Source organism: Oncorhynchus clarkii, chromosome 18, assembly GCF_045791955.1.
Source record: "Oncorhynchus clarkii lewisi isolate Uvic-CL-2024 chromosome 18, UVic_Ocla_1.0, whole genome shotgun sequence".
Classification (NCBI taxonomy): domain Eukaryota; kingdom Metazoa; phylum Chordata; class Actinopteri; order Salmoniformes; family Salmonidae; genus Oncorhynchus; species Oncorhynchus clarkii.
This window is the reverse complement of record NC_092164.1, coordinates 12,955,074-12,981,347: the sequence shown is the minus strand read 5'-3', so window position 1 is coordinate 12,981,347 and position 26,274 is coordinate 12,955,074. Positions and strand designations below refer to the sequence as shown.

Genomic DNA, 26,274 nt, shown 5'->3' with positions numbered 1-26,274 from the left:
TACAGGGGAATATCCCTGTATGAAACTAGAAGTCAGTATAATGGAAAACTGCTCTTACAGACCATTATGTAACTAACACCAATGACAATATTACAGACAGACCACCGAGTCATGTTCCCACTATGTAACTAACACCAATGACAATATTACAGACAGACCACCGAGTAATGTTCCCACTATGTAACTAACACCAATGACAATATTACAGACAGACCACAGAGTCATGTTCCCGTTATGAAACTAACACCAATGACAATATTACAGACAGACCACCGAGTCATGTCCCCGTTATGTGACTAACACCAATGATAATATTACAGACAGACCACCGAGTCATGTTCCCATTATGTAACTAACACCAATGACAATATTACAGACAGACCACAGAGTCATGTTCCCGTTATGAAACTAACACCAATGACAATATTACAGACAGACCACCGAGTCATGTCCCCATTATGTGACTAACACCAATGATAATATTACAGACAGACCACAGAGTCATGTTCCCGTTATGAAACTAACACCAATGACAATATTACAGACAGACCACAGAGTCATGTTCCCGTTATGAAACTAACACCAATGACAATATTACAGACAGACCACAGAGTCATGTTCCCGTTATGAAACTAACACCAATGACAATATTACAGACAGACCACCGAGTCATGTCCCCATTATGTGACTAACACCAATGATAATATTACAGACAGACCACAGAGTCATGTTCCCGTTATGAAACTAACACCAATGACAATATTACAGACAGACCACCGAGTCATGTCCCCATTATGTGACTAACACCAATGATAATATTACAGACAGACCACAGAGTCATGTTCCCGTTATGAAACTAACACCAATGACAATATTACAGACAGACCACTGAGTCATGTCCCCATTATGTGACTAACACCAATGATAATATTACAGACAGACCACAGAGTCATGTTCCCGTTATGAAACTAACACCAATGACAATATTCATTACAAAAGCCTCAAAAGCTGCCAAATGAGGAGCAACATATGTATCAAATAGCTTCCTATTTTCTTTGTAATTAAGGTTCTTTCCTCACTTGAAGCGCTACAGTGTCTGGGCTGCCAGGCTAAAGGCCCAGGGATTACCACTAAAGGAAATGATTACTGCTGCTGCTGCTGTCTTCATTCTCTAAGGAAGCAGACCGACATTCAGAAAACCCTCTGGTTTCATTGGCTCACTGAGGATAACGTTGCATGTACACACAGGCACACACACACACACACTTACAGAAACACACACACACACACACACACACACACACACACACACACACACACACACACACACACACTAGGCTTTCTCTCCCCAACATGGCAACAACATATAGGACTTTGAGTTGAGTATAGTGGAATAGCTCAGTGCTGTCCCCCGACAACAGTTTCCATAGGCATGACACCTGAGAGCGTCATTACGTGCGTGTATGAGCGCTGCACTCCTACAGTCAGGATCAACCCTGGTCCTTCCTGCAGTAACACCATTCTATTCTGTTCCATTCCACACAGTGTTTAGAGAAAACAGCTCATCTCAGCAGAAAGACGATAGGACTGACAGCCAAATTCACTCACTACTGCTACACTTCAATCACTACCGCACAATAACGGCAAGGATTGCTAGAAGAACATGTAGTATATGTGTGTGTGTGTGAGGGTGTGTGTGAGGGTGGACATGTTTAACTATACTTGTGGGGACCAGGTTAGGGTAAGGTTAGGGTAAGGGTAACTGGTTAGAGGTTAGGGGTTAGGGAAAATAGGATTTTGAATGGGACTGTGTCCTCACAAGTTGTACATGACTGTGTGTACGTGTGTGTGTGTGTGTGTGTGTGTGTGTGTGTGTGTGTGTGTGTGTGTGTGTGTGTGTGTGTGTGTGTGTGTGTGTGTGTGTGTGTGTGTGTGTGTGTGTGTGTGTGTGTGTGTGTGTGAGGGTGGACATGTTTAACTATACTTGTGGGGACCAGGTTAGGGTAAGGTTAGGGTAAGGGTAACTGGTTAGAGGTTAGGGGTTAGGGAAAATAGGATTTTGAATGGGACTGTGTCCTCACAAGTTGTACATGACTGTGTGTACGTGTACGTGTGTGTGTGAGAGAGTCTTTCTGAGCCATTTGACATGTATGTTAGGATTTTAGACAATACTCAGGCAAAATTCTATTATCTTTTGCCGTTGTTTGCTTTCCCAACTCATTAATATGAATAAATAAATACCCCAAAATACATCACGGATTACTGCTTGAGCCTCTTATTTCTAAATGAGTGTTTTAGCAACTTAAAATACTTTTAGTTTTTCTGTAAATCCCCTTTCTTGCTAAACAAGCATCTTTACTTTCATATTTGATGTTGGAAACTATAATTTCTAGGTTTTTTGAAAACCACTGGGTAAGACCCAAGGGAAAAGGAGCTGACATTTTACCACAGAGAGAAAAACGATCCATAAAACATCACATTCTAGAGAAGCCTCTTGAGTCAACCATAGTACAGGCTTGTTACCTGGGAAATTGAGGACACCTGGAAAATCATAGAAACGTGTACGAGAGAGTATGATAAACCGCTCTACATTGATGGTTTGGCTGTCTAGTCTACGTGCACCTGCAGGTATTTGAATCACACCTGTCTGAACGAGTGGCCAGTAGGGAGGATGTCTCCATGACAACTCAGTACCATCATCAGCCCCATCATCAGGTTAATGACTCAGTCATAAAGAATGTGTGTGTGTGTATGTGTGTGGGTGTGTGTGTGTTTGTATGATATTGTGCTGTATTAAAGTAAGGACCAATTATGTAGGGTCAAACTAGAAGAGTGATGGAAGCTGACTGGCCTATAAATGTGAACATTGATGCCATTAAAAGTCTGTAATAAGACACAACAGGGTTGTTAGTTCAGTTCTGTATGGTGCCACTGCCACACACAACACATATCCATATGACCTTGTAATTGTCAACATCATTTTAGATAAATATATGTAAATTACACTCGAGTGGGATTGAACAACTTATTTTCTCAGTTTCCTTTCACATCGACAAGGCATAAACACTTCATCCAGCTACTGTACCAAGGCATTTTCAACACAATGTATAAACACTTCATCCAGCTACTGTACCAAGGCATTTTCAACACAATATATAAAAAGCAACGGCCTTGTAATTGAAACATACTGTTAAATATATAGCATATTCAGAAAGAACCAGAAAAGCATCAACATTTTCATAAGACAGCACATCAATAGAGTCCCTTTCAGATCTACAGTACAACAGGATGGGGCGAGACATAATAACACTCATGTGTCCTCAAACATCAGAGAAACAGAGCAAACCAGGTCGGCTCAAATCAAAACTACTTCAAGAGTATCACTATGTGGCCCCCACTCTTATGAAGCCTGGCCTAGACCCAAAATGGCACCCTATTTCCTACAAAATGGCACCCTATTTCCTACAAAATGGCACCTTATTTCCTACATAGTGCCAGTGTTTGGAGGATATATTGACACGGGGGTTGTTAGGCCCAAGACCAAGTCAAGGGCTGGCAAAGCATGCCAATATATCCTGCCAATACTGGTTTCGAGGGCATTATCACTTTTATACAACGGGTTACCAACATATTCAAATAATGATTGATATATTTTCAAAACATTTATTTTTATGAATTTATTCATACCATTTCATCCCTCCACGAGATATAGACCTGGCACAAATCAAAGGTTGCTACCCTAGCCGGTTGGTCGTTCGTTCTACCGGTCCGGTTGCTAGAGACGTGACCCAGTCTTTTTGTTCTGCCTCTATGGATGTGACCTAGTCAAAGGGCTGGGAGATATGGCAAATAAGTTAGCACGATATCTATATATTTTTTCATTCGATAATGATAATTATCAGGATATCAATCAAATAATGTTTAAAAGGTGCATATCTGCTTCAAACTCAAGAATGCCTGAACACACCGTGGTTAGACTGTTGGGCCAGTAACCGAAAGGTTGCTAGTTCGAATCCCCGAGCTGAAAAGGTAAAATTCTGTTGTTCTGCCCCTGAACAAGGCAGTTAACCCACTGTTCCCCGATAGGCTGTCATTGAAAATAAGAAGTTGTTCTTAACTGACTTGCCTAGTTAAATAAAGGTTGCATTTTTTTATTTATTATGTGAGCTACACATAAAATTATACTTGAAGGAAAATTGTTCCATGTTTGCGGCCAGGGGTCAATTGGGGTCAATTAAATTGATAAGCCTCTTGCAACTTTCCTTTTCGACTGTGCTAATAATCGCATTTGTGATGTCTTTGTCTTTTCGATGTTTGCTTGTAGGGCATAAATGCTGTCAGTGTTGACTGCTTCGGGCAACATCCCTAGATTGGCTGGTGCTTGAGGGGAGTTTATCAATACCGTGGCACAAACTCAAACATCCCTAGATTGGCTGGTGCTTGAGAGGAGTTTATCAATACCGTGACGCAAACTCAAACATCCTGCATGTTCCAAAGAGTGATTTTGCTTCAGATGTTGAAAAAGGTTTGTTGTATTACCACTTCGTAGCCACCTGTCTACGGCACAATTTGCACCGAACATTGTTCTGCTCTTTGTCAGACTTCAAAAAGCCAAACCACTTCCAAATTACTGAAACATTTGAACCCTTTTTATCAATCATTTCTTCGTTGGAAGCTGCTCCTTCTCCATGGCGATCTCTGCCATTGTTTTCGCCTACATCACTCATAGTGACAACTCCATCACTCGAGGCGCTAAGTGGTTTTTAGTGGGCGTATACCTCTCCACGTTCCTATTGTCACTTCTTCGCACGTTCCTGCTGCGTCAGAGGTGAAATGGACTGCTGGACCTAATTATTCTATATCGACATTATTAAAAATGAATCTAAATGTTTTTATGTCGTTATTGAGGGAAGTAATTACCTCAATAATTATTGATATTGATTTATCGCCCAGCCCTACCCAGTCATTCATTCCAAATGTTCCATTGCCATACTTGCTGGCAACATTCTTATCCCTTGCTTGCTAGCTAGCCAACTACGGCTAACTTAAAGTCACGTCAAATAGTGAAGCCAAAACAACAGCAAAGTAGCTGCATTTGCATTTGTTTAAGCTGTTTTCTGGTGACATTTATTTGGATACATTCATAAAAATGAGCTAATGAGGCACGATTTCACCTGGCATAGAAAATGTGCTCTCATCAGGACACTTTTGTTCAAAGGAGCTAGCCAACAACACAGCTAACACAATCACTTCAAACTGAAGCTGGAAAGACTGCAAACTAGCTGCATTTCATTTAGTTTTCCCTTTTTGCCATTGACACTTCGTAGTATATATTCATAAAAATTATGGCAGCTGATTCATGATTTCTGGCTGAGAAAAGCTGTCTGTCTGTTTTGCCCTGACTCCCGACACGTTCATTACAACGGGACAGCTGGAGATCGAGATTTAGCTGGAGATCGAGATTTAGCAAACGTCTGAGAGACAGACAGCAAGGTTAATACAAATCTTCGCTATTGAAAACGAAATCTTAATCTAAAAGAAATGGGGGATAATGTCTAGATGCTTTTTATAGTGGAGATCATGTTTATAAATTGACTGGCTGGGCTGATGAGATAGTGGATTGCGCAGTGATATGGAACAGAGTAAATAGGCATTTCAACGTCATAGCTTTAGCCGGTGGTAGCCGGTGAATAGACACCGGCTGGAATGCGGTTTTAAACAATCAGCATCCAGGATTAGACCCACCCGTTGTATAAATAGGGAAAAGGGCACCATTTCAGATGCGACCCAGATTCTCTACATCCAGACTGATTGGCTGTGCGACTATATGTCATTAAGGAGTGAGACATTTAAAACCAAATCATTTTGCCATACTTGGCTAATGATATCTATATATAACTCTATACTGTACATTAGAGTCCAGATACTTAGCAGTGAGATAGAGGGCTGGTGTATTAGACATCTCTCCCAGTGTCGACCATGTCCCTTACATCTAGATGCAGCGTCGCCCCCCGGGAGATAGAGGCTCATTTATTGAAAACAGTGTTCCACCTCATCACCATATAGGAACAGCTAATGGTACATATATATATATATATAAATATATAAAAGGAAATCAGCTTTGGAAGCTAGCTTGAAGACATTCTCTAGTACAAACATGTCTCATTAAAATATGTAAAAGAAAATAGTGACATTTAACCATTGCAGTTATACGTCACCTGATCTGACATATTAGTCATATATGTCATATGATATGGTTACGTATTACCGAGATAAGACATAGGCCTCTCCTGGGTTTTTACACCGTGCTCCAAACTGACAAGATTTCCATTGAACAGAAGAGGTGCATGTTTTTGAAGCATCGCCTGTCCGCCACATAGCTAATGTATGTGTTAGTTTGATCAAAGAGGGGCTGTGGACTACTGATGATAGGTGGGGTACAGTTACACTAGCAGACTGGTAAAACACCATCAGGACTGTGTGTGTGTGTGTGTGTGTGTGTGTGTGTGTGTGTGTGTGTGTGTGTGTGTGTGTGTGTGTGTGTGTGTGTGTGTGTGTGTGTGTGTGTGTGTTTGGGGGAGGGATAACTATCCTCGCCATAGCCCCGGGGATGAGGAAACTATTTTTAAATGATTGAATGTTAAATCTTAACTGATATAGTGAGTTATTCAGTCTGTACTCCAGTCTGTCTGTAGTGAATGATAAATCTGAACTGATATAGTGAGTTATTCTGTCTGTACTCCAGTCTGTCTGTAGTGAATGGTAAATCTGAACTGACATAGTGATTTATTCTGTCTGTAGTGAATGGTAAATATGAACTGATATATTGAACCATTCTGTCTGTAGTGAATGGTAGATCTGAACTGACATAGTGATTTCTTCTGTCTGTAGTCCATTCTGTCTGTAGTGAATGGTAAATCTGAACTGATATAGTGAGTTATTCTGTCTGTAGTCCAGTCTGTCTGTAGTGAATGGTAAATCTGAACTGATATAGTGAGTTGTTCTGTCTGTAGTCCATTCTGTCTGTAGTGAATGGTAGATCTGAACTGACATAGTGATTTATTCTGTCTGTAGTGAATGGTAAATATGAACTGATATAGTGAGTTATTCTGTCTGTAGTCCATTCTGTCTGTAGTGAATGGTAAATATGAACTGATATATTGAACCATTCTGTCTGTAGTGAATGGTAAATCTAAACTGATATAGTGAGTTGTTCTGTCTGTAGTCCATTCTGTCTGTAGTGAATGGTAAATATGAACTGATAGATTGAGCCATTCTGTCTGTAGTGAATGGTAAATATGAACTGATATATTGAACCATTCTGTCTGTAGTGAATGGTAAATCTGAACTGATATATTGAACCATTCTGTCTGTAGTGAATGGTAAATCTGAACTGATATAGTGAGTTGTTCTGTCTGTAGTCCATTCTGTCTGTAGTGAATGGTAGATCTGAACTGACATAGTGATTTATTCTGTCTGTAGTGAATGGTAAATATGAACTGATATATTGAACCATTCTGTCTGTAATGAATGTTAGATCTGAACTGACATAGTGATTTATTCTGTCTGTAGTCCATTCTGTCTGTAGTGAATGGTAAATCTGAACTGATATAGTGAGTTGTTCTGTCTGTAGTCCATTCTGTCTGTAGTGAATGGTAGATCTGAACTGATATAGTGATTTATTCTGTCTGTAGTGAATGATAAATCTGAACTGATATAGTGAGTTGTTCTGTCTGTAGTCCATTCTGTCTGTAGTGAATGGTAGATCTGAACTGACATAGTGATTTATTCTGTCTGTAGTGAATGGTAAATCTGAACTGATATATTGAGCCATTCTGTCTGTAGTGAATGGTAAATATTAACTGATATATTGAACCATTCTGTCTGTAGTGAATGGTAAATATGAACTGATATATTGAGCCATTCTGTCTGTAGTGAATGGTAAATATGAACTGATATATTGAGCCATTCTGTCTGTAGTGAATGGTAAATATGAACTGATATATTGAGCCATTCTGTCTGTAGTGAATGGTAAATATGAACTGATATATTGAACCATTCTGTCTGTAGTGAAAGGTAAATCTGAACTGATATATTGAGCCATTCTGTCTGTAGTGAATGGTAAATCTGAACTGATATATTGAGCCATTCTGTCTGTAGTGAAAGCAGTAGCGAGTGATGAATGGACAGGGCTAACCGTATCAACTGAAAAGGAGTGCGTGCTGGAGTGAGGTTACACAAAGTACAGCAATTTGTTCTAAAATATGCTGAAAAGAAATCCACAGGTGAAGAGATGAGAGGAGAGATCTTGTAGAGGAAAAAGTAGGGGTCTACAATATATAGAGAGATTGAAGGGGTCCTCTCAGGGCAAGGTTCCATTCGCAGCACGTCAGCGTAAACCAATCAAGGAGATGTTTGAGGCAGCGAGCCACGGGTCCATTTCCCCTCTGTCACATTCAGTCCAGTAATGCCTTTATGAAAATGAGTGCTGGCTGCACATGACAAATCACTGTAATTAATCACATGGCCATCCATCACAGGTAAGAACCCTCTCTTCCTCTGAGAAGCAGTGCACTTGAAGCTGAGTGAGTAAGACAAGTATACTCCTGTCCTCCCCTCTATCCCACCATAATTCCATTCCCTCCCCTTACTTCACCCACCTACCCTTATCCTTCTCCCTCCACCTCATTACATGGAATATCACAGAAAAAAAGCGTACTAATTCAGCCCAGTCAAATGGCAGATTCGGTTACTCTGTTGCCAGGACGACGGGAAGATAAGTGACAGGTGATGAAAGTTCCGCTGAGCTGTGTGCTGTGCTGTTCTGTGCTATTCTGTTCTGATCTGATCTGTTCTGTGAGGAGGAACAGTTTAGGGCCTGTCATGCCAATAGTCCCCCGGCCAAACAGCCTTGTTTGCATAGCGATGATAGTAATAACGTAATTTAGGCTGTAATGATCTCCAAAATTATAATCATTAGGTCATCACACCATTGATATAGCAACGGACGCTAATAGTTTATCCAATCCATTGGGACGTAGAGGGGGACACTATTTGGCCGGGGGACATTATTTGGCATGACAGGCCCATAGCACTTTTCTTCTGCTTGTTCTGAACATGTGATGTAATGGTATTGCTACATCACATCTATTGTAGCTCTGATGATCCAGTGTCTCTCTGATGGACTGGATTAAAAATGTCAGATAATAAAACAGGATAACTCTGGTTTTAGAGATAATACCAGCCTTGATCTACCCTCTGACTTGCAAAGTGTATTCACACATAGAACATTCCATTAGTGCACACACACCTACACACACACACCTACACCTACACACACACACATTTATTTTGCTTCTTGGCTATTGTCAATCCTTAACTTTCCCTTAAAACGTATGGTATTCTGGGGTACTTCAAAGTCTAATAAGCGGACCATCTCTGCGAATAATCTCCCAAATGAAGAGTTCTAATGGAGAAGTACAGAGAAAAGAGAAAGCCCCAATGAATAGCACTTATCTACCACCTTTAAATAAGGGAGAAAAGTACTAACATATCAAACATGTTCTCACAAAGAGACATCATTTCTCCTGCAGCCAAATTCTTCAGGTTCCTTTTCCCCGTGCTGCTTTGGACAGTCTAATTATACTCTATCAATTAGAACGGCCCTTATTAATCACCCTCCTTCATATGCTAATGAGTCAACTTCACAGAGCCAAGACAAGAGGAGAGACCTCTGTTCTGTTATGGCTGCCCATTCAGCAGAGCCTAGCCGCTGGCCTGCATCCCAAATGTGTGCCCTATGGGCCCTGGTCAAAAGTAGTGCACTACATAGGGAATAGGGTGACATTTGGGATGCATCCACTGAGAGAACAGCCAGTGGAATGGAACCATACAGCAGAGTTTCAGAGCCATAGATCCACAAATTCCTGTTCTTACTTGCTGTGGTAAATCCTTGCGGAGGTATTGTATGTCTAATGAAATGATGCAGGAGTCTGTAGGATAGGATAAGGTTATTTAATGGTGCTATCTCTGGACCTTAGATGGTGCTATCTCTGGACCTTAGATGGTGCTATCTCTGGACCTTAGATGGTGCTATCTCTGGACCTTAGATGGTGCTATCTCTGGACCTTAGATGGTGCTATCTCTGGACCTAGGACTACACGTTTCCTGTTGAAGGAACTGATTGGACACTCAGCTGTTAAATCAGCTGGAACATCCAAGGGAGGAGATAGGCATTACAAGGGAGGAGATAGGCTTTTTCTACTAGCCTGTTTCTTTGAACCTGGGGGCATTTGGAGTATTGTCATTCTCTACTTAAGTGGAGAGCCTTTTCCTTTGTCAACGGTAGGCCTAGTATTACCATCACTTTATTGTGCTTTATTAGAAAATAAAAAAGCAAGATCACCACTTCCATCGGTCTCTAGTCATTAGCTGAACATGCAGACCATTTGTTTCCCTCTGTGCAGCACAAGAAGACACTATAACAGCCAGTTGAGTAGGCGGTTCATTATCCACCATTTATTGTGCGGTTTTCACTCCACCGGATCAAACGGCACACCTTGTAAAACAATCATAAAATTTCATTTAGGAATAATGGCTATTTTTAATAGTTCCACCAACGGCTGAAGACATCACTATGTTTAAAGATGTCCTCAAGACAGTCCAATGGAGCGTGATCTTTCATACTCTTCTCCGGCTATAACAGGCCAGTTGACCATTGATACAGAGAACAGGAACAAAGGTTGGGGAGGAGAGAAGAGATGGACTGCAGTAGTCTGATCATAATAGACCCAGAGGAATGGCTAGTATTCTACAGAAATTAAAGGAATTACATTTACACTCTTTGTGAGAATTATTGAGATCCTTGTATAAGAAGTACATTATACAAGATATAGGCCTATGAATATCGATACCGTAGATATTAGACTCATCTCAAATCAAATCACATTGTATTTGTCACGTGCCGAATACAACCTTACAATGAAATGCTTACTTACAAGCCCTTAACCAACAATGCTTTGATAAGTGTTAAGTAAAGAATAGATGAGTAAAAAATAGAAAATAATTCAACAGCAGCAGCAAAATAACAAGCAAGGCTATATACAGGGGGTACAGGTACAGAGTCAATGAGCAGGGGCACCGGTTAGTCCAGGTAATTGAGGAAATATGTACATGTAGGTAGAGTTAAAGTGACTATGCATAGATTATTAACAGAGAGTAGCAGCAGCGTAAAAGAGGGGTCTGGGTAGCATTTTGATTAGCTGTTCAGGAGTCTTATGGCTTGGCGGTAGAAGCTGTTAAGAAGCCTTTTGGACCTAGACATGGCGCTCCGGTACCTCTTGCCGGGAGAACAGTCTATGACTAGGGTGGCTGGAGTCTTTGACAATTTTTAGGGCCTTACTCTGACACCGCCTGGTATGGAGGTCCTGGATGGCAGGAAACTGGGCCGTACGCACTACCCTCTGTAGTGCCTTGCGGTCGGAGGCAGAGCAGTTGCCATACCAGGCAGTGATGCAACCAGTCAGGTTGCTCTCAATGGTGCAGCTGTAGAACCTTTTGAGGATCTGTCTAATCTTTTCAGTCTCCTGAGGGGAATAGGTTTTGTCGTGCCCGCTTCACGACTGTTGTAGGGGGTGGGTCCCAAAGACCAGCTTATTGATACACACATACATTGATGTAGGTGATCATACCATTAGGTAGTGATCACATGTATGAAATCAGCTGTTCCCTTAGGTGGGGTGCACAACTTACTCGGAAACATGCGTGCTATGTTCCCGTTGTCAATTTCTGTCTGAAATTGCATTAATAAATGAATGATTGATTTACTTAAAGATATTGTTTGATTGCTGATTTCACCAATAAGCAGATGATTGACAAGGAACAAGGAACCAACCCCGTCACTGTCTTAGTGTGTTTGGACCCTGGTAGTTTGAGGGAGTGGTTGTTGGTGATGTGGACACCAAGGAACTTGATGCTCTCAACCTGTTCTACTACAGCCCTGTCGATGAGAATGGGGACATGCTCGGTCCTCCTGTTCCTGTAGTCCACAATCATGTCCTTTGTCTTGATCACATTGAGGGAGAGGTTGTTGTCCTGGCACCATACGGCCAGGTCTCTGACCACCTCCCTATAGGCTGTCTCATCATTGTCGGTGATCAGGCCTACCACTGTTGTGTCATCGGCAAACTTGATGATGGTGTTGGAGTCGTGCCTGGCCATGCATGAGCGAACAGCGAGTACAGAAGGGGACTGAGCACGCATCCATGAGGGGCCCCTGTGTTGAGGATTAGAGTGGCGGATGTGTTGTTCCCTACCCTTATCAACCGGGGGCGGCCCGTCAGGAAGTCCAGGATCCAGTTGCAGAGGGAGGTGTTTAGTCCCAGGGTCCTTAGCTTAGTGATGAGCTTTGAGGGCACTATGGTGTTGAACGCTGAGCTGTAGTCAATGAATAGCATTCTCACATAGGTCCTTTTTGTCTAGGTGGCAAAGGGCAGTGTTGAGTTCATTAGAGATCTGTGGATCTGTTGGGGCGTTATGCAAATTGGAGTGGGTCTAGGGTTTCTGGGATAATGGTGTTGATGTGAGTATACAGAGTACACATCCTGTTAATCCATCTGACCCTGTGGCCTTGTGAATGTTGACCTGTTTAAAGGTCTTACTCACATCGGCTAAGAAGAGTGTGATCACACAGTTGTCCGGAACAGCTGGTGCTCTCATGCATGTTTCAGTGTTACTTGCCTTGAAGCGAGCATAGAAGTAATTTAGGTCATCTGGTAGGTTCGTGCCACTGGGCAGCTTACGGCTGTGCTTCCCTTTGTAGTCTGTAATAGTTTGCAAGCCCTGCCACATCGGACGAGCGTCAGAGCCGGTGTAGTACGATTCAAAGTTAGTCCTGTGTTGACGCTTTGCCTGTTTGATGGTTTGTCAGAGGGTATAGCAGGATTTCTTATAAGCTTCCGGATTAGAGTCCTGCTCCTTGAAAGCAGCAGCTTTACCCTTTAGCTCAGTGCGGATGTTGCCTGAAATCCATGGTTTCGGGTTGGGGTATGTACGTATGGTCACTGTTTGGATGACGCCATCGATGCACTTATTGATGAAACCAGTGACTGATGTGGTGTACTCCTCAACGGCATCAGAAGAATCCCGGAACATATTCCAGTCTGTGCTAGCAAAACAGTCCTGTAGCATCTGCTTCATCTGACCACTTTCTTACTGACAGAGTCACTGGTGCTTCCTGCTTTAGTTTTTGCTTTTAAGCAGGATTCAGGAGGATATTATTATGGTCAGATTTGCCAAATGGAGGGTGAGGGAGAGCCTTGTCTCTGTGTGTAGAGTAAAGGTGGTCTAGAGTTTTTCCCCTCTGGTTGCACATTTAACATGCTGTAGATAAGGTAGAACGGATATGAATATCCCTGCATTAACTTCTTGAGTGTAGGGGGCAGGATTTTTATTTTTGGCTAAAAAAAACGTACCCATTTGAAACTGCCTATTTCTCAGGCACAGAAACTAGAATATGCAAATAATAGTCAGATTAGGATAGAAAACACTCTAAAGTTTCCAAAACTGTCAAAAAATTGTCTGTGAGTATAACATAACTGATATTGCAGGCAAAAACCTGAGGAAAATCAAACCAGGAAGTGCTGTTTTTCCTGAAAGCTCTCTGTTCCATTGGATTCCTTGCCTCCATTTAAAGGGATATCAACCAGATTCCTTTTCCTATGGCTTCCTCAAGGTGTCAACAGTCTTTAGACATAGTTTCAGGCTTTTATTTTGAAAAATGAGTGAGAAAGATAATATCGCATCAGTGGATAACTGGGTGTTCGCAGAGTTTTGCTTGCGCAACAGAGTGGGGCAGCCATTGTCTCTCCCTCTCCTATTGAAAAAGCGACAGTCCCGGTTGATATATTATCGATTATATATTTTAAAAACAACCTGAGGATTGTTTATAAAAAACGTTTGACATGTTTCTGTGGACATTACGGATACTATTTGGAATTTTCGTCTGCGATGTCGTGACCGCTCGAGCCTGTGGATTTCTGAACATAATGCGCCAAACAAATGGAGGTATTTTGGATATAAAAATAATCTTTATGGAACAAAAGGAACATTTATTGTGTAACTGGGAGTCTCGTGAGTGCAAACATCCGAAGATCATCAAAGGTAAGCGATTTAATCTATTGCTTTTCTGACATTCGTGACCAATCTACTTGGGTTCTAGCTGTTTGTAATATTTTGTCTATTGAGAGAGATGTTCTTACATAAACACTTGTTATGCTTTCGCCGAAAAGCTGTATTGAAATCTGATAAACCAGTTGGATTAACAACAAGCTAAGCTGTGTTTTGCTATATTGCACTTGTGATTTAATGAAAATGTAATATTTTTGGCGAGCTGCAATTCAGCGGGTGTTGATGAAAATGATCCCGCTAAAGGGATGGGTGCGTCAAGAAGTTAAAGTCCCCGGCCACTAGGAGTGCCGCCCCTGGAAGAGCGTTTTCCTGTTTGCTTATGACCATATACAGCTCATTGAGTGCAGTTTTAGTGCCAGCATCAGTTTGCGGTGGTATATATACAGCTACGTAAAATATAGATGTAAACTCTCTTGGTAAATAGTGTGGTCTACAGCTTTTCATGAGACACTCTACCTCAGGCGAGCAAAACCTTGAGACTTCCTTATATTTTGTGCACCAGCTGTTGTTTACAAATATACATAGGCCTGCCACCCCTTGTCTTACCAGAGGCCGCTGTTCTATCCTGCCCAAAAAAATTAAAACCTGCCCGCTGAATGTTAATCATGTCGTAGTTCAGCCACGACTCAATGAAACATATGATATTACAGTTTTTAATGTCCCGTTGGTAGGATATACGTGCTCGTAGTTTGTCTATTTTGTTATCGATTATCTCTGTCTTTTCCACCTGCAAATGATGGGGATGAGGGCCTTGTCTGGTGTCTGGAGTAAATCCTTCCCATCCAACTCGTTGAAGAAGAAGAATTCCTCCAGTACGGGAGTAATCGCTGCCCATAAGACACGGTGGCAGAAACATTATGTACAAAATAAGTTACAAATAACGCGAAAAAACATACATAATAGCACAATTGGTTACGGGATCGTAAAACGGCAGCCGTCTCATTCGGCGCCATTATAATGGACCAATATGATATCTCACAGTCTGTCTGACACGATCACATGCGGGTGAATCATTAAAAAAATCATCACTATGCCTGAAGACATTTACACCAGTCACGCAACAACTACATAACATATTGTTCTGTACTGTATTGATACAGACTATTCAACATTATACAATGTATGGGCCAGGATCGTGGCTTCCCTGTAGGATACTGAGAGACGTACTGTACAGCATAGTGGAGGAAAGCATTGTTATGATTATGGCTGCATATTGAATCAGGATAATCTGATTGTTTTGCAAACACATGAGCACTAGATGAACGTCACACAATGTACCACTTCCTCCAGATCACACCGGGTCCAACACAACTACAACGACACAACAACATCACGGCAACATAGCCCCCCCGTTAGAGGAAATAGCCTTGTTTATATGTAGAACTGGTGAGACTGGTCTTTTATGAAATAGCCAATGGGCTTGTTGTCATTCAATGTTCTATTATTGTAATGAAAGGTCTAACGAATGTATGTGTCTAAACTAATGTTCTATGTGTCATTTAAAGGTCATTTTGCTTCAAGGACTGAGTTAGCTACAGCACATACACACAGTGGGTAAAACATTAGAGACAGCTTCCTAATGTTGAGTTGCCTCAATTCGTTGGTGCATGGACTCTACAAGGTGTTGAAAGCGTTCCACAGGGGTGCTGGTCCATGTTGACTTCAATGCTTCCCATGGTTGTGTCAAGTTGGCTGGATGTCCTTTGGGTGGGGGACCATTCTTGATACACACGGGAAACTGTTGAGACTGAAAAACCCAGCAGCGTTGCAGTTCTTGACACACTCAAACGGGTGCGCCTGGCACCTACTACCATACTCTGTTCAAAGGCACTTAAATGTTTTGTCTTGTTCATTCCCCTCTGAATCACACACAGACACAATCCATGTCTCAATTCACTCAAGGCTTAAAAATCCTTCTTTAACCTGTCTCCCCTGCTTCATCTACAATGATTGAAGTGGATATAACAAGTGACATCAATAAGGGATCATAGCGTTCACCTGGATTCACCTGTTCAGTCTATGTCATGGAATGTTTTGTACTCTCAGCGTTTGTCTTTATTACAGGAAGTAATTTATGTATGCATGTCTATATACATGTATCGTACATGATGTGTGTAGGTGGGCCATGTTCTTTCCTCTGCCCTCTATATGTGGGCGGAAGTGTGTAATTATTATTCACGAGAGAGAGAGAGAGAGAGAGGGTCCTCAGATTCCCTCCTGATTTCAGTCAGATAACAAATTTGCAAACACAAAAGCAGGACGTTTTCTCGCTTAGAGAGATAGTTTTACTAAATTACATATTGGTTTCGGTACCCTGTAAGCAGTCTATAGACAAGGTATGACAGCAATCCATGCTTTGGTTTAGTTTCCCTTTCCACATGCTAATGGTTTAGCATTCGTGGCACAAATCCCATTCAAGTCATGGGAGCGTTATTGTAATTTTTTGCTGCATCATGTTAAAACGGTTGCATGTGGATGTGCCAGAGAAACTCAACCAACGCATGGATAGCTGTCATACCTTGTCCATAGACTGCTTACAGGGAAAGGAAACCAATGTGTCATTTTGTATTTTGAGTGAACTATCCCTCATCCAAAAATGCTAAATGTGTCTCTTTGTGAGGGGAAGGGAATCGTCCCAGTGGACGAGGACCGTCTGAGGCAGCAGGGAACATGATTGATGAGTGAAATGGGTCTTCTATGGAGTCTGCCTTTGTCTCTTTAGGGGATAATAAACTGTAATCAGTAAACTGCAAATAGTTTGCTTGACCTCGAGACCACTATGGACGATGGGTGTGATGCATTGACATGTAACAGCTCTTAATATATCTTGCTACAGTGGTTTTCTCTGGTGTTTTCTTTTCAGGGTTCAGCCACGAGGGCAAGACTGAGTAGAGTAGATATTTTTGTAATCATTGTGTCATTGATTGAATGCACCTGTACTATGGGTTTTCCATCAAGACTGTCCAAGTTGTTACTGCACATCAACGTTAGCGGTGGAGGTGGCGGTGGCGAGCGATCTCTATTCTGTCACACCCCTCCCTCTAAAGATAAGGAACGTTAAGTTCAAGCTTCAATATTTGAACAGTCTTAGTTGAGAAAAAGTGATGAAGTGGCTCTGTGCAAATTCTACTACTTAGCAATTAAGCACGACAGCACAGAGGTATTGAAGCCACAACCCTGACAACAAGGTTCACAACTACTGTCTTAGCAGAACAGGTGTGTTTGGTAGTGACAACACAACAGGTAGTAAGAGATTTACCATTACCATGCATATATATAACTACTATGGATAAATGTCAGCATTCTGACCTATTTCTAATGAGATGTCTGCTGCAACATAATCCCATCAACATTTTATCCCTGAAAGTACACCTCAGATATCTGTGTTTAAAAAAAAATCTAAACGTATTCTTCATTTCAGCCAAGCAGAAGATCTGTAGCTCATATGCAAACAACTATTGTGGCCATCCCCAAAATAGACGACGAACACGACACAGCTGCACAATGGCAATGATTATTAAATCCGCTCTCCCACAAAGAATGAACTCTGCCTCGCTGACAGACAAAACAACATGAACATTCATCAATGCCAATAAAAACACAATGCAAGTTATCCCCAGTGGCCCAGCATGGAGCACATGTGACCCGCAAAGGAGTTTTCCTTACCTGTAACAGAGAGTTCTGTAGTTCTTCTCACCACGAAGCTGCCAAACTGTAATTCACACGTGTAATTTCCAATGTCATCTTCACGCACCTCCCGGATAGAGAGAGTATCTCTTCTCCTTACAATGCTTTGTCTCCACTGCTTTGGCTTGCATTCCTTCGATTCAAATAGAGAGAAGGCTTATGAATGTAAAACAACACGAAGAAACAGAAAAGCAGTATACAGTTGGACTTAGGTTACACTTTTTACAACATACAATGTAGACGTGGAAAAAATGGACGCCTGACGAAATGCATCGAACCATTCCAAACTTCAAACATCTCTTTGATCACAAATGCATTCTCATCTTGTATTTAGTGTTGTTGTATTGAGTTCCTGTTTTTGTCAAGACGAGTGTGATCTATTATACAACATTATATCGCTACGTTCCCACTAGAAGAACAGCGTTTCGGTTGAAGCAGTTAATTTTGGTGGGAATGAACCCAGAGGAAGAACGAGATCCTTGGAAAAGGGAACTTGTGTCACACAAACTCATTCACCCACAGCAGGAAAACTGGAATACCGTGGGTTGGTTCCACCTGCGCTCGCGGGTCTCCCAGAATTCAAACAGCTCCGCTTCCAGAGACAGAGCAAATAACTAGAATATTCTAGGGCCACAGTCATTATCCATGTTTTAATTTGATTCACTGGGAAACTGAAGAAGCACTGTGGCCATCTAATCCGACATTCATCTAGTTTTGATGAATTGGCCCCTGGCCTCCGTCGGCTACTCTGTCAGTCTGCTGTTACACTGTGGGCAGGCAGCCGGGGCCGGTGAGGGCCACTCGTCGACTCAGAGAGCCAGACGTCTGACTCTGAGGACCCCCTCCAGTCGTTTGGGGGGAGTTCATTTCTTTGTCTTCTAGACTATTTACATCATGAACGTGGGCTGTAGACCCATTTCCCCAGACGGTTTGAGTCTCATGAAAAACAAATGACATCTCAGGAGGTGCTCTGCAGAGTGGCTGTGAGTTATGGGTGGATAAATATACCTACTGTCATCAAGCAAGCACATAGGCTGCTAGACAATACATCCAAGTATGCTTAGACTAAAATAATAATATAAAATAAAAAATGTAATCTCTCATTTTTTCAATACATTAACATGATCATACAGTTCTGATTATACGCTGATAAATATATGTATAACATTTGATACATGACACATAGCAGTGGTTTCCCAGACACATACTAGGCCTAATCCTGGGCTAAAAAGCAGCCTCAGTGGAGAACCTGCCTAGGCTTAATTTGTATCCTTGAAACTGCCCCTATGGCATTCAATCTGAAATAAGTTACAGACATAATGCTATAGTGGACTCTTACCTTGTACCACACTATCTCTGGCTCCTTCCCAGGCTGTACATAATCCTCAATGTCCGGACAGGTGATGTCTTTACTTTTACTTAACTCTGCCTTCTCGAAGTACCTCATTTTGGAGTTGTAGCAGAGGTCTGTGTCGTTCTCCGCCACTGTCAGTGACATGGACACTTTCATACAATATGTGGAATTCCTGCAAAACACAAGTGAACAAATCAATAAGTTTAATCATTTTTGTATAACATTGTTGTTCTCTCACGCCTCTATCACTATATGTTGACAGGTATACATTTGATGAAACTGTAATAAACTGTAATAAAGCCCTTTTGTGGGGAAAAACTAATTCTGCTTGGCTGGGCCGGACTCCCCAGTGGGTGGGCGTATGGCTGTTCCCCTGCCCAGTCATGGGAAATCCATAGATTAGGGCCAAATGAATGTATTTCAATTGACTGATTTCCTTATATATACTGCAACTCAGTAAAAATGGTTTATAATTTGGTCCAGTATACATTTGGAAAGTGAATGCAGGTACTTGAATAACGGATCAAAACATTCTTAACTCATATTGCTTTTAGAGTCAGCCCTACTTGTTTCATCTAAACCATTGACACCCAGATACAGTGAGCCATCTGGTTCGGGGGGAGAATATGGGAAAGTTTGACATTCTCCTCTCTCGTCAACGTGAAGAATCATCTCTCCACCTCCACTCAGCCGTGGCTGGTTGTCCGGACCGTTCATACAGAGCTGCATTGTGTTTTCTCACCCATCCAGGAGGAATGTAAATGATGCGGGAGAGATGAACCTGGATATCATAAATTATTGATGGCAACGACAAAAGAAAAGTGGGGAAAACGGAGGTGGAAGGGAGACGAGGGCTAATGCAGAACGGCAGTTCTGAAAGTCAACAGCAGTGAAGATTGAGTGAGCCTTTTGTTTCCACGCGTTATGCAGATACAACGCAAGCTAGCAGAAAATGACTTGCCAGAGTTGATATTTTGTAACTGGTCAGACCTGAAAGAGAAAAGCCTATCAGCCCAGAGGACTACAACTGTGACTGTACTGCATAGGATATAGTTGAGAAAGCTGTGAGGGTATAATGTAACTGCCAGGTCTGGCAACCCAGTCATGTACAACACTATGGCACCATACTGTGTGGCACAATTTCCCTGTGCTCAGTCTAATAATCACTCTGTGTTGAATCTGTACAACTGTTCAATAACAATTGGCCCACACCAGCAGGAACTCCAGTAGCATGCTCACATGAATGAGCAGGGAGTTTGAGTCGATTGCAGTATACCCTTCCACAGCCATAGTAATACATCAGTCATTACAGCTGGTTGAGTTTTTTTATGGCTAGGTAAACAGGTTCATGTTTGGCCTTTGATGCCAGATGAGTGATTCTTAGGCAAGGATGCATGGATTTTTGGAATCAATGGACAGAGGTATTGAGTGTGCAGGGAATTCCATACAATGTCGGAGGGAAAAGCCAGCCTAATGTGATCAATGAGCTCAATCAGTGTGACCTTTGATCCGTCTATGCATCTATAGCTAATAAGATTGTTTCCACTCACGACTATCATCAGTAGCTGTGTAGCCTTGTTCTTCAAGAGGGTGAGCACTGTATCAATTGGCCCATAATATCAAATCCTTCTGGTCTACAGATTTCGACAAATGACAACGTTTAGGAAAACCTCATTGGGTAATTTCAGGGGCGCAAGCTGGTAACACAGATTTGAGGCTGAACCAACAACCAATTATAAACAAGTGGAATACTTCTATAATTGCCACGGCATTAGCGCAGCCTCGCAGATTAGCAAGCAGTAAGCAAAGGCCTGGTCAGTCCATAGTCAGACACACCCTCTACTGGGCACCGCGGTCTGTCCGATTAAGTCTGCCCATTTTATGAAGCGGAGGATGCAAATGCGACATGATGTGGAGATTATCCCAGACAACTTGCACCAGATGGACACCTGTGCAAATGAGATCCCCCGGGTCCGCTCCCCCTGTTAAATATTCTGGGCAGTGCTGATAAACTCGCCCGGTGGGAGAGAGAGAGAGAATAGTGTCAGCCTGGCTGTTGAGTGATCGATGGCCCGGTCCAACACTTTGTCCTACGATGTCTTTCCAACGGTTCACATCCGTCACACTGCCTTTTAAGCAAGAGAACCAGGAGGATGGAGAACAGTAGCACTTTGTTTTCAGTCAGTAGCACTATCTATACGGTATATTCATGAACAATGTGGCCAGGACAAACACACCGCTTTCAGTCCACAGTCCATCAATTACTGTATACTCATAACTAAATGTCTACTAGACAGGAAGTATAGGCTTCTGTATACTGCAGTGGTTCCCAACTCCGGCCCTCCAGTTCCCCCAACAGCACACATTTTTGTTGTAGCCCCAGACAAAAACACCTGGTACAACTTGTCAAGGGCTTGATGATTAGTTGACAAGTAGAAACAGGTGTGCTTGTCGAGGGCCACAACAAAAACATGTACTGTACTGTACTGGGTCCTTGAGGACCGGAGTTGGGAAACACTGGCATAGTGCATACTAGAGTATTCGGCTGAGTATACTTTTGGATATATTGGTTATACCAAGTTAATACCACAATATTAATGACAGCATGTCAATGGGAGCTGACGAGAGGCTGCTGTTCAATGTCAAGGCAATGACAGACAGATACCATGCAGTTCATATTAAAGTGGAGAACACCTTGGCTGACAGTTTGCACACAGAGAGCCGGAGGGCAAATGGAGGATTTGTTTCCATAATAGAAATGGTTGTTGCAATATGCGACAGGGAAGGAGGTCATGGCTAGAAGGGATACATTTTTTGTGATATTCACAGCAAAAGTAGTTTTTTGGGCATTTTAGCTAACCCTTTACCTAAACTTAACCTAATTCTCCTAACCTGCTATGTAAATTCCCTTAACCTGCTGCTTAAGTTCTCCTAACCTACTACAAAAATTCAAATCTGACAAAATCTAGTCAAATCCAGGGTAGGAGTAATGGATGGTAGGTCAACGATGAACTGACTACCTCACCTTATTAAAATAATGACCAACACAATGTTGCCTGTATGAATGATTGTTGTATCAGTATAGTACAGCCACTTTTTACAAATATGTCAAAATACCTATTTGGGGTGTCACGCCCTGACCTTAGTTCCTTTTTTATGTCTCTATTTTGGGTTGGTCGGGGCGTGAGTTGGGTTGGGCATTCTATGTTGTTTTTCTATGTTTTCTTTTCTATGCGTTTGGCCTGGTATGGTTCCCAATCAGAGGCAGCTGTCTATCGTTGTCTCTGATTGAGAACCATACTTAGGTAGCCTTTTCCCACCTGGTGTTTGTGGGTAGTTGTTTCCTGTTTTGTGTTTTCACCTTTCAGGACTGTTTCGATGTTCATTTCTTACATTCACTTTGTTATTTGGTATTTTTGTGTTCTGTTATAATAAATAACCATGGACACTTACCAACCTGCGTTTTGGTCCAATCCTTCCTACTCCTCAACCGATGAAGACGAAGATCGTTACATGGGGTGTAATGTAAAACAGTACCATTGGGGATCAACTATTCCCCGCTCTTGCTTGCTATCATGTCAAAATGAATTCATAATTTTTAGGACAAGGTCATTATTTCAGGAGCTTGATAAATTATTAATCACACATTATTGTAATTGAAATTAGATACAAAGGGCCAAACTTGGCAAAATCTACTTGGCAAAATCATTACATCCATTCTTAATTATTCTCTCCTAACCTCATTTATGACATCATCTCCCTTGTTTTGGTTGAAGAGAAATATGGAACATAATTCCCTCTACTCCCTCTAACTCGGTATCTGTTCCCTGCGATATTAAAGCTCCAAGCTGTAGAATTAATGTGAAACCATTCTCCTCAGACCGCAAGGTACCTGTGGGATTAATTCATTACTGAATTCTTAATTAAAAGATCTGCAAGTTCTACTTTAATAGAGCAGGAAATTGAACACTTGTTGATTCTCATTAGAGGTATACCTTAAAGTAATAATAATGTAGAAACATTGTCACAAATGTTTACAATAAATCCCCTTCAGTCAATAAAAAGATAACTTGGACAATTGTCAAACTCCTTTCAACCCTTAACACATCACCTTGTATTCGACTGGACTAAACATCAAAATCTCACACACTGGTGAAACCAGTGCCATGGACAGCGGGCCATGACCTTTAGCTGGACCTTGCTGGTACATCAGGCTCCACCATGAGGCACGCTAGCCCAACTCAGTCCAGAGCTCGGCAAACAACCAGCCAGCTAGCAGCTGCCAAATCAGCACTGATGACAACCTGCACCCAGTGGCCAGACAGAACAGGGCTACAGATGACCCATAATCAGTCTTTTATGGTCAGTGCATTATTTATGACCCAAGCGAAGGTCAAGTTGGCATGGCGTGCTGCGGTGGGAGGCGGTGAGGAGTGGTGGGAGGACTGAGGCTCTACCTGTGGCCTGCTCCATAACTCATCTGTCAGCACACGAGGCCAGGTGATTAACTGCCCACTCCCCAAACCTCACTTTGGGCCAACAGGCCTCCACTTAGCCTCTGTCTCTGGAGAGAAGGTCCAAAATGTTGAGCTACTCAGCCGCTTGCGGATTTCACGTCTCCATAAATGACTATGGAGAGAGACATGTTGATCTTCAATGCCAGGGATCATCAACTAGATTCAGCCGTGGGACGACCTTTTCTTGAGTGGATGGTCAGGGGGCCAGAACATAATTACAAATCATTTGTAGACTGCAAATGGACCGCAAGAAGCACAAACAGAAATAATATTTGACTAAAACATAATCATTCCAAACCTTGCTTACATTTGTATACAAACACATATATCTCTCTGTTATGTGTTGGAATACTTTGGAATATATTTCCAAAATTAAAATCACTTGGAGCTGATTTGCTGATGTTTTTGCAGGCATTAAATGTCTCTCCCCCAAACACACACACACACGCACGCACACGCACACACACACACACACACACACACACACACACACACACACACACACACACACACACACACACACACACACACACACACACACACACACACACACACACACACACACACACACACACACACACACACACACACAGCCCTGTTTTTTTCTCTCCATGCAGGATCTGTTATCCATGTAGGGGAGAGAGGATACGATGGAACTCTGCTGCATCATAAGCATTATGTGACTGGTTATACAGCACCTCAATGATCTACTTTATACACCACACATTCATTATGTGACTGGTTATACAGCACCTCAATTAACTACTTTAGTCAACACACATTCATTATGTGACTGGTTATACAGCACATCAATGAACTACTTTAGTCAACACACATTCATTATGTGACTGGTTATACAGCACCTCAATTAACTACTTTAGTCACCACGCCTTCATTATGTGACTGGTTATACAGCACCTGAATTAACTACTTTAGTCACCACGCCTTCATTTTCTTTATCTGCACATCTTATGCAAAGTTGTCGTTTTTCATCCCAGGTGTGATGGAGAACTCCAATCCATCTGACTGAGAGCTTTTGGCAGTGCCTTGGCTGTCCTAACTCTAGCTGTGCTGTTACCTTAACATGCAGTGGTCTGTCCTGCTCTATTACCCCGTCTCTAATCCCTCAGTGAATGGTGCCTTGAGGGAAATAATTTCACCCAACCCTGTATTTTCAACTAGATTCCATAACTTTATGAAACAATTTGTCTCTTTCATTTTACCGTGACCTTATTCATTTGTCCTCCCAAAGCCTACGGGCAAAATGTATGGCCACTCAGAAATAACATGCATACTAAAACCTATACACTGAGTAGGCCTATATCCATTTGGTACAGACATATTTCAATGAGAGAGTAAAATGGTCAAAGTTCCTCTTTAAAGTTCCAAGTTCCAAACCACTTTGATTCTCTCTTTTTTCCAAACGTCTGAATAACCTGTTCATGTTATGCTTCTCCTCCCTTGAGTGACAGCTGTAGTATAGGGGTTGTCTCGATCAGAGTTCTAGCATTTGTGAATAGGGGGCTGCGATGGAGGGATTGGAAGAGGGTGAGGATGGGGGAGGGAGGCAGTGTCAATTGGATTCTGCTGAGGAAGAAAGTGCATTCTGACATTTTGTCTGTCAGATAAAAACCTCATCTGATATGACGAGAGAAGGTCAGTGTCTCTACTATCAGATACCGCTGGTCCAAGTCTAGTTTGATGCCTTTCTCTCAGCCTGCCTACTTGGCTTGGGAGGCATAGTGCAGATAATAATAATAATAGATGTATTTTATATAGCGCTTTCATTTCAAACAGAATCTAAAAGTCGCAACAACAACAAAAAAACGATATCAGATAGCAGATTCCCTTCAAACTCAACTCCGGACCAAGAAGCCAGTTCCACTCCATTTTTTCATTCTTCCTCTCTAATCAGGGATTGATTTAGACATGGGACAACAGGTGAGGGAAATGAATTATCAGGTAGAACAGAAAACCAGCAGGCTCCGGTCTTCGTAGGGTAAGAGTTGAACACCTCTGCTGTAGCCTACTGGTGATTTCAGAGTCATTTTGTAATATTACAATATACTAATAATATCTACCATACACTCATGTCAAATGTTCACGGCAGTGGAGGCTGGTGGGAGGAATGGAATAAATGGAACGGAGTCAAACATGTGGTTTTCATATGTTTCATGTGTCATGTGTTTGGGCACCCGAGTGTTAGAGACACCCTGGTTTGAATCCAGGCTGTATCACAACCGGTCGTGATTGGGAGTCCCATAGGGCGGCGCACAATTGGCCCAGTGAGGTACAGGGGCAAATTTCCATTTGAGAAATGAGTAACTTGACCTTTCAAAAGAATTGTCCTGGGTAGCCGTGCGAGGACACACGATTGTGACAGGTGAGGATGTGGTAATGCCACCCATCTCCTCAGCCAATCCCAGCCTCAGATTTCCTCCCGCATGCAGCCTCTGGGATTCAGGCTTCAGGCTTAATCAAATGGAACTGAGGCAAGAGCACAGGACAAATCTCCAATCAGCAAAAGCG

General features: G+C 42.1%; 1 protein-coding gene across 2 annotated transcripts in view; it reads right to left on the bottom strand.

Moving 5' to 3' along the window:
- LOC139372447 (interleukin-1 receptor accessory protein-like 1) overlaps positions 1-26,274 on the bottom strand; it is a 364,639-nt gene that overhangs the window by 183,983 nt on the left and 154,382 nt on the right. For both annotated transcript variants that reach the window (XM_071112164.1, XM_071112165.1), the window contains exons 4-5: positions 19,214-19,400; positions 17,854-18,007 (exon numbers count right to left, since the gene is read on the bottom strand). In XM_071112164.1, the coding sequence (XP_070968265.1) occupies positions 17,854-18,007; positions 19,214-19,400 (341 nt within the window). The remainder of the gene's footprint in view (positions 1-17,853; positions 18,008-19,213; positions 19,401-26,274) is intronic.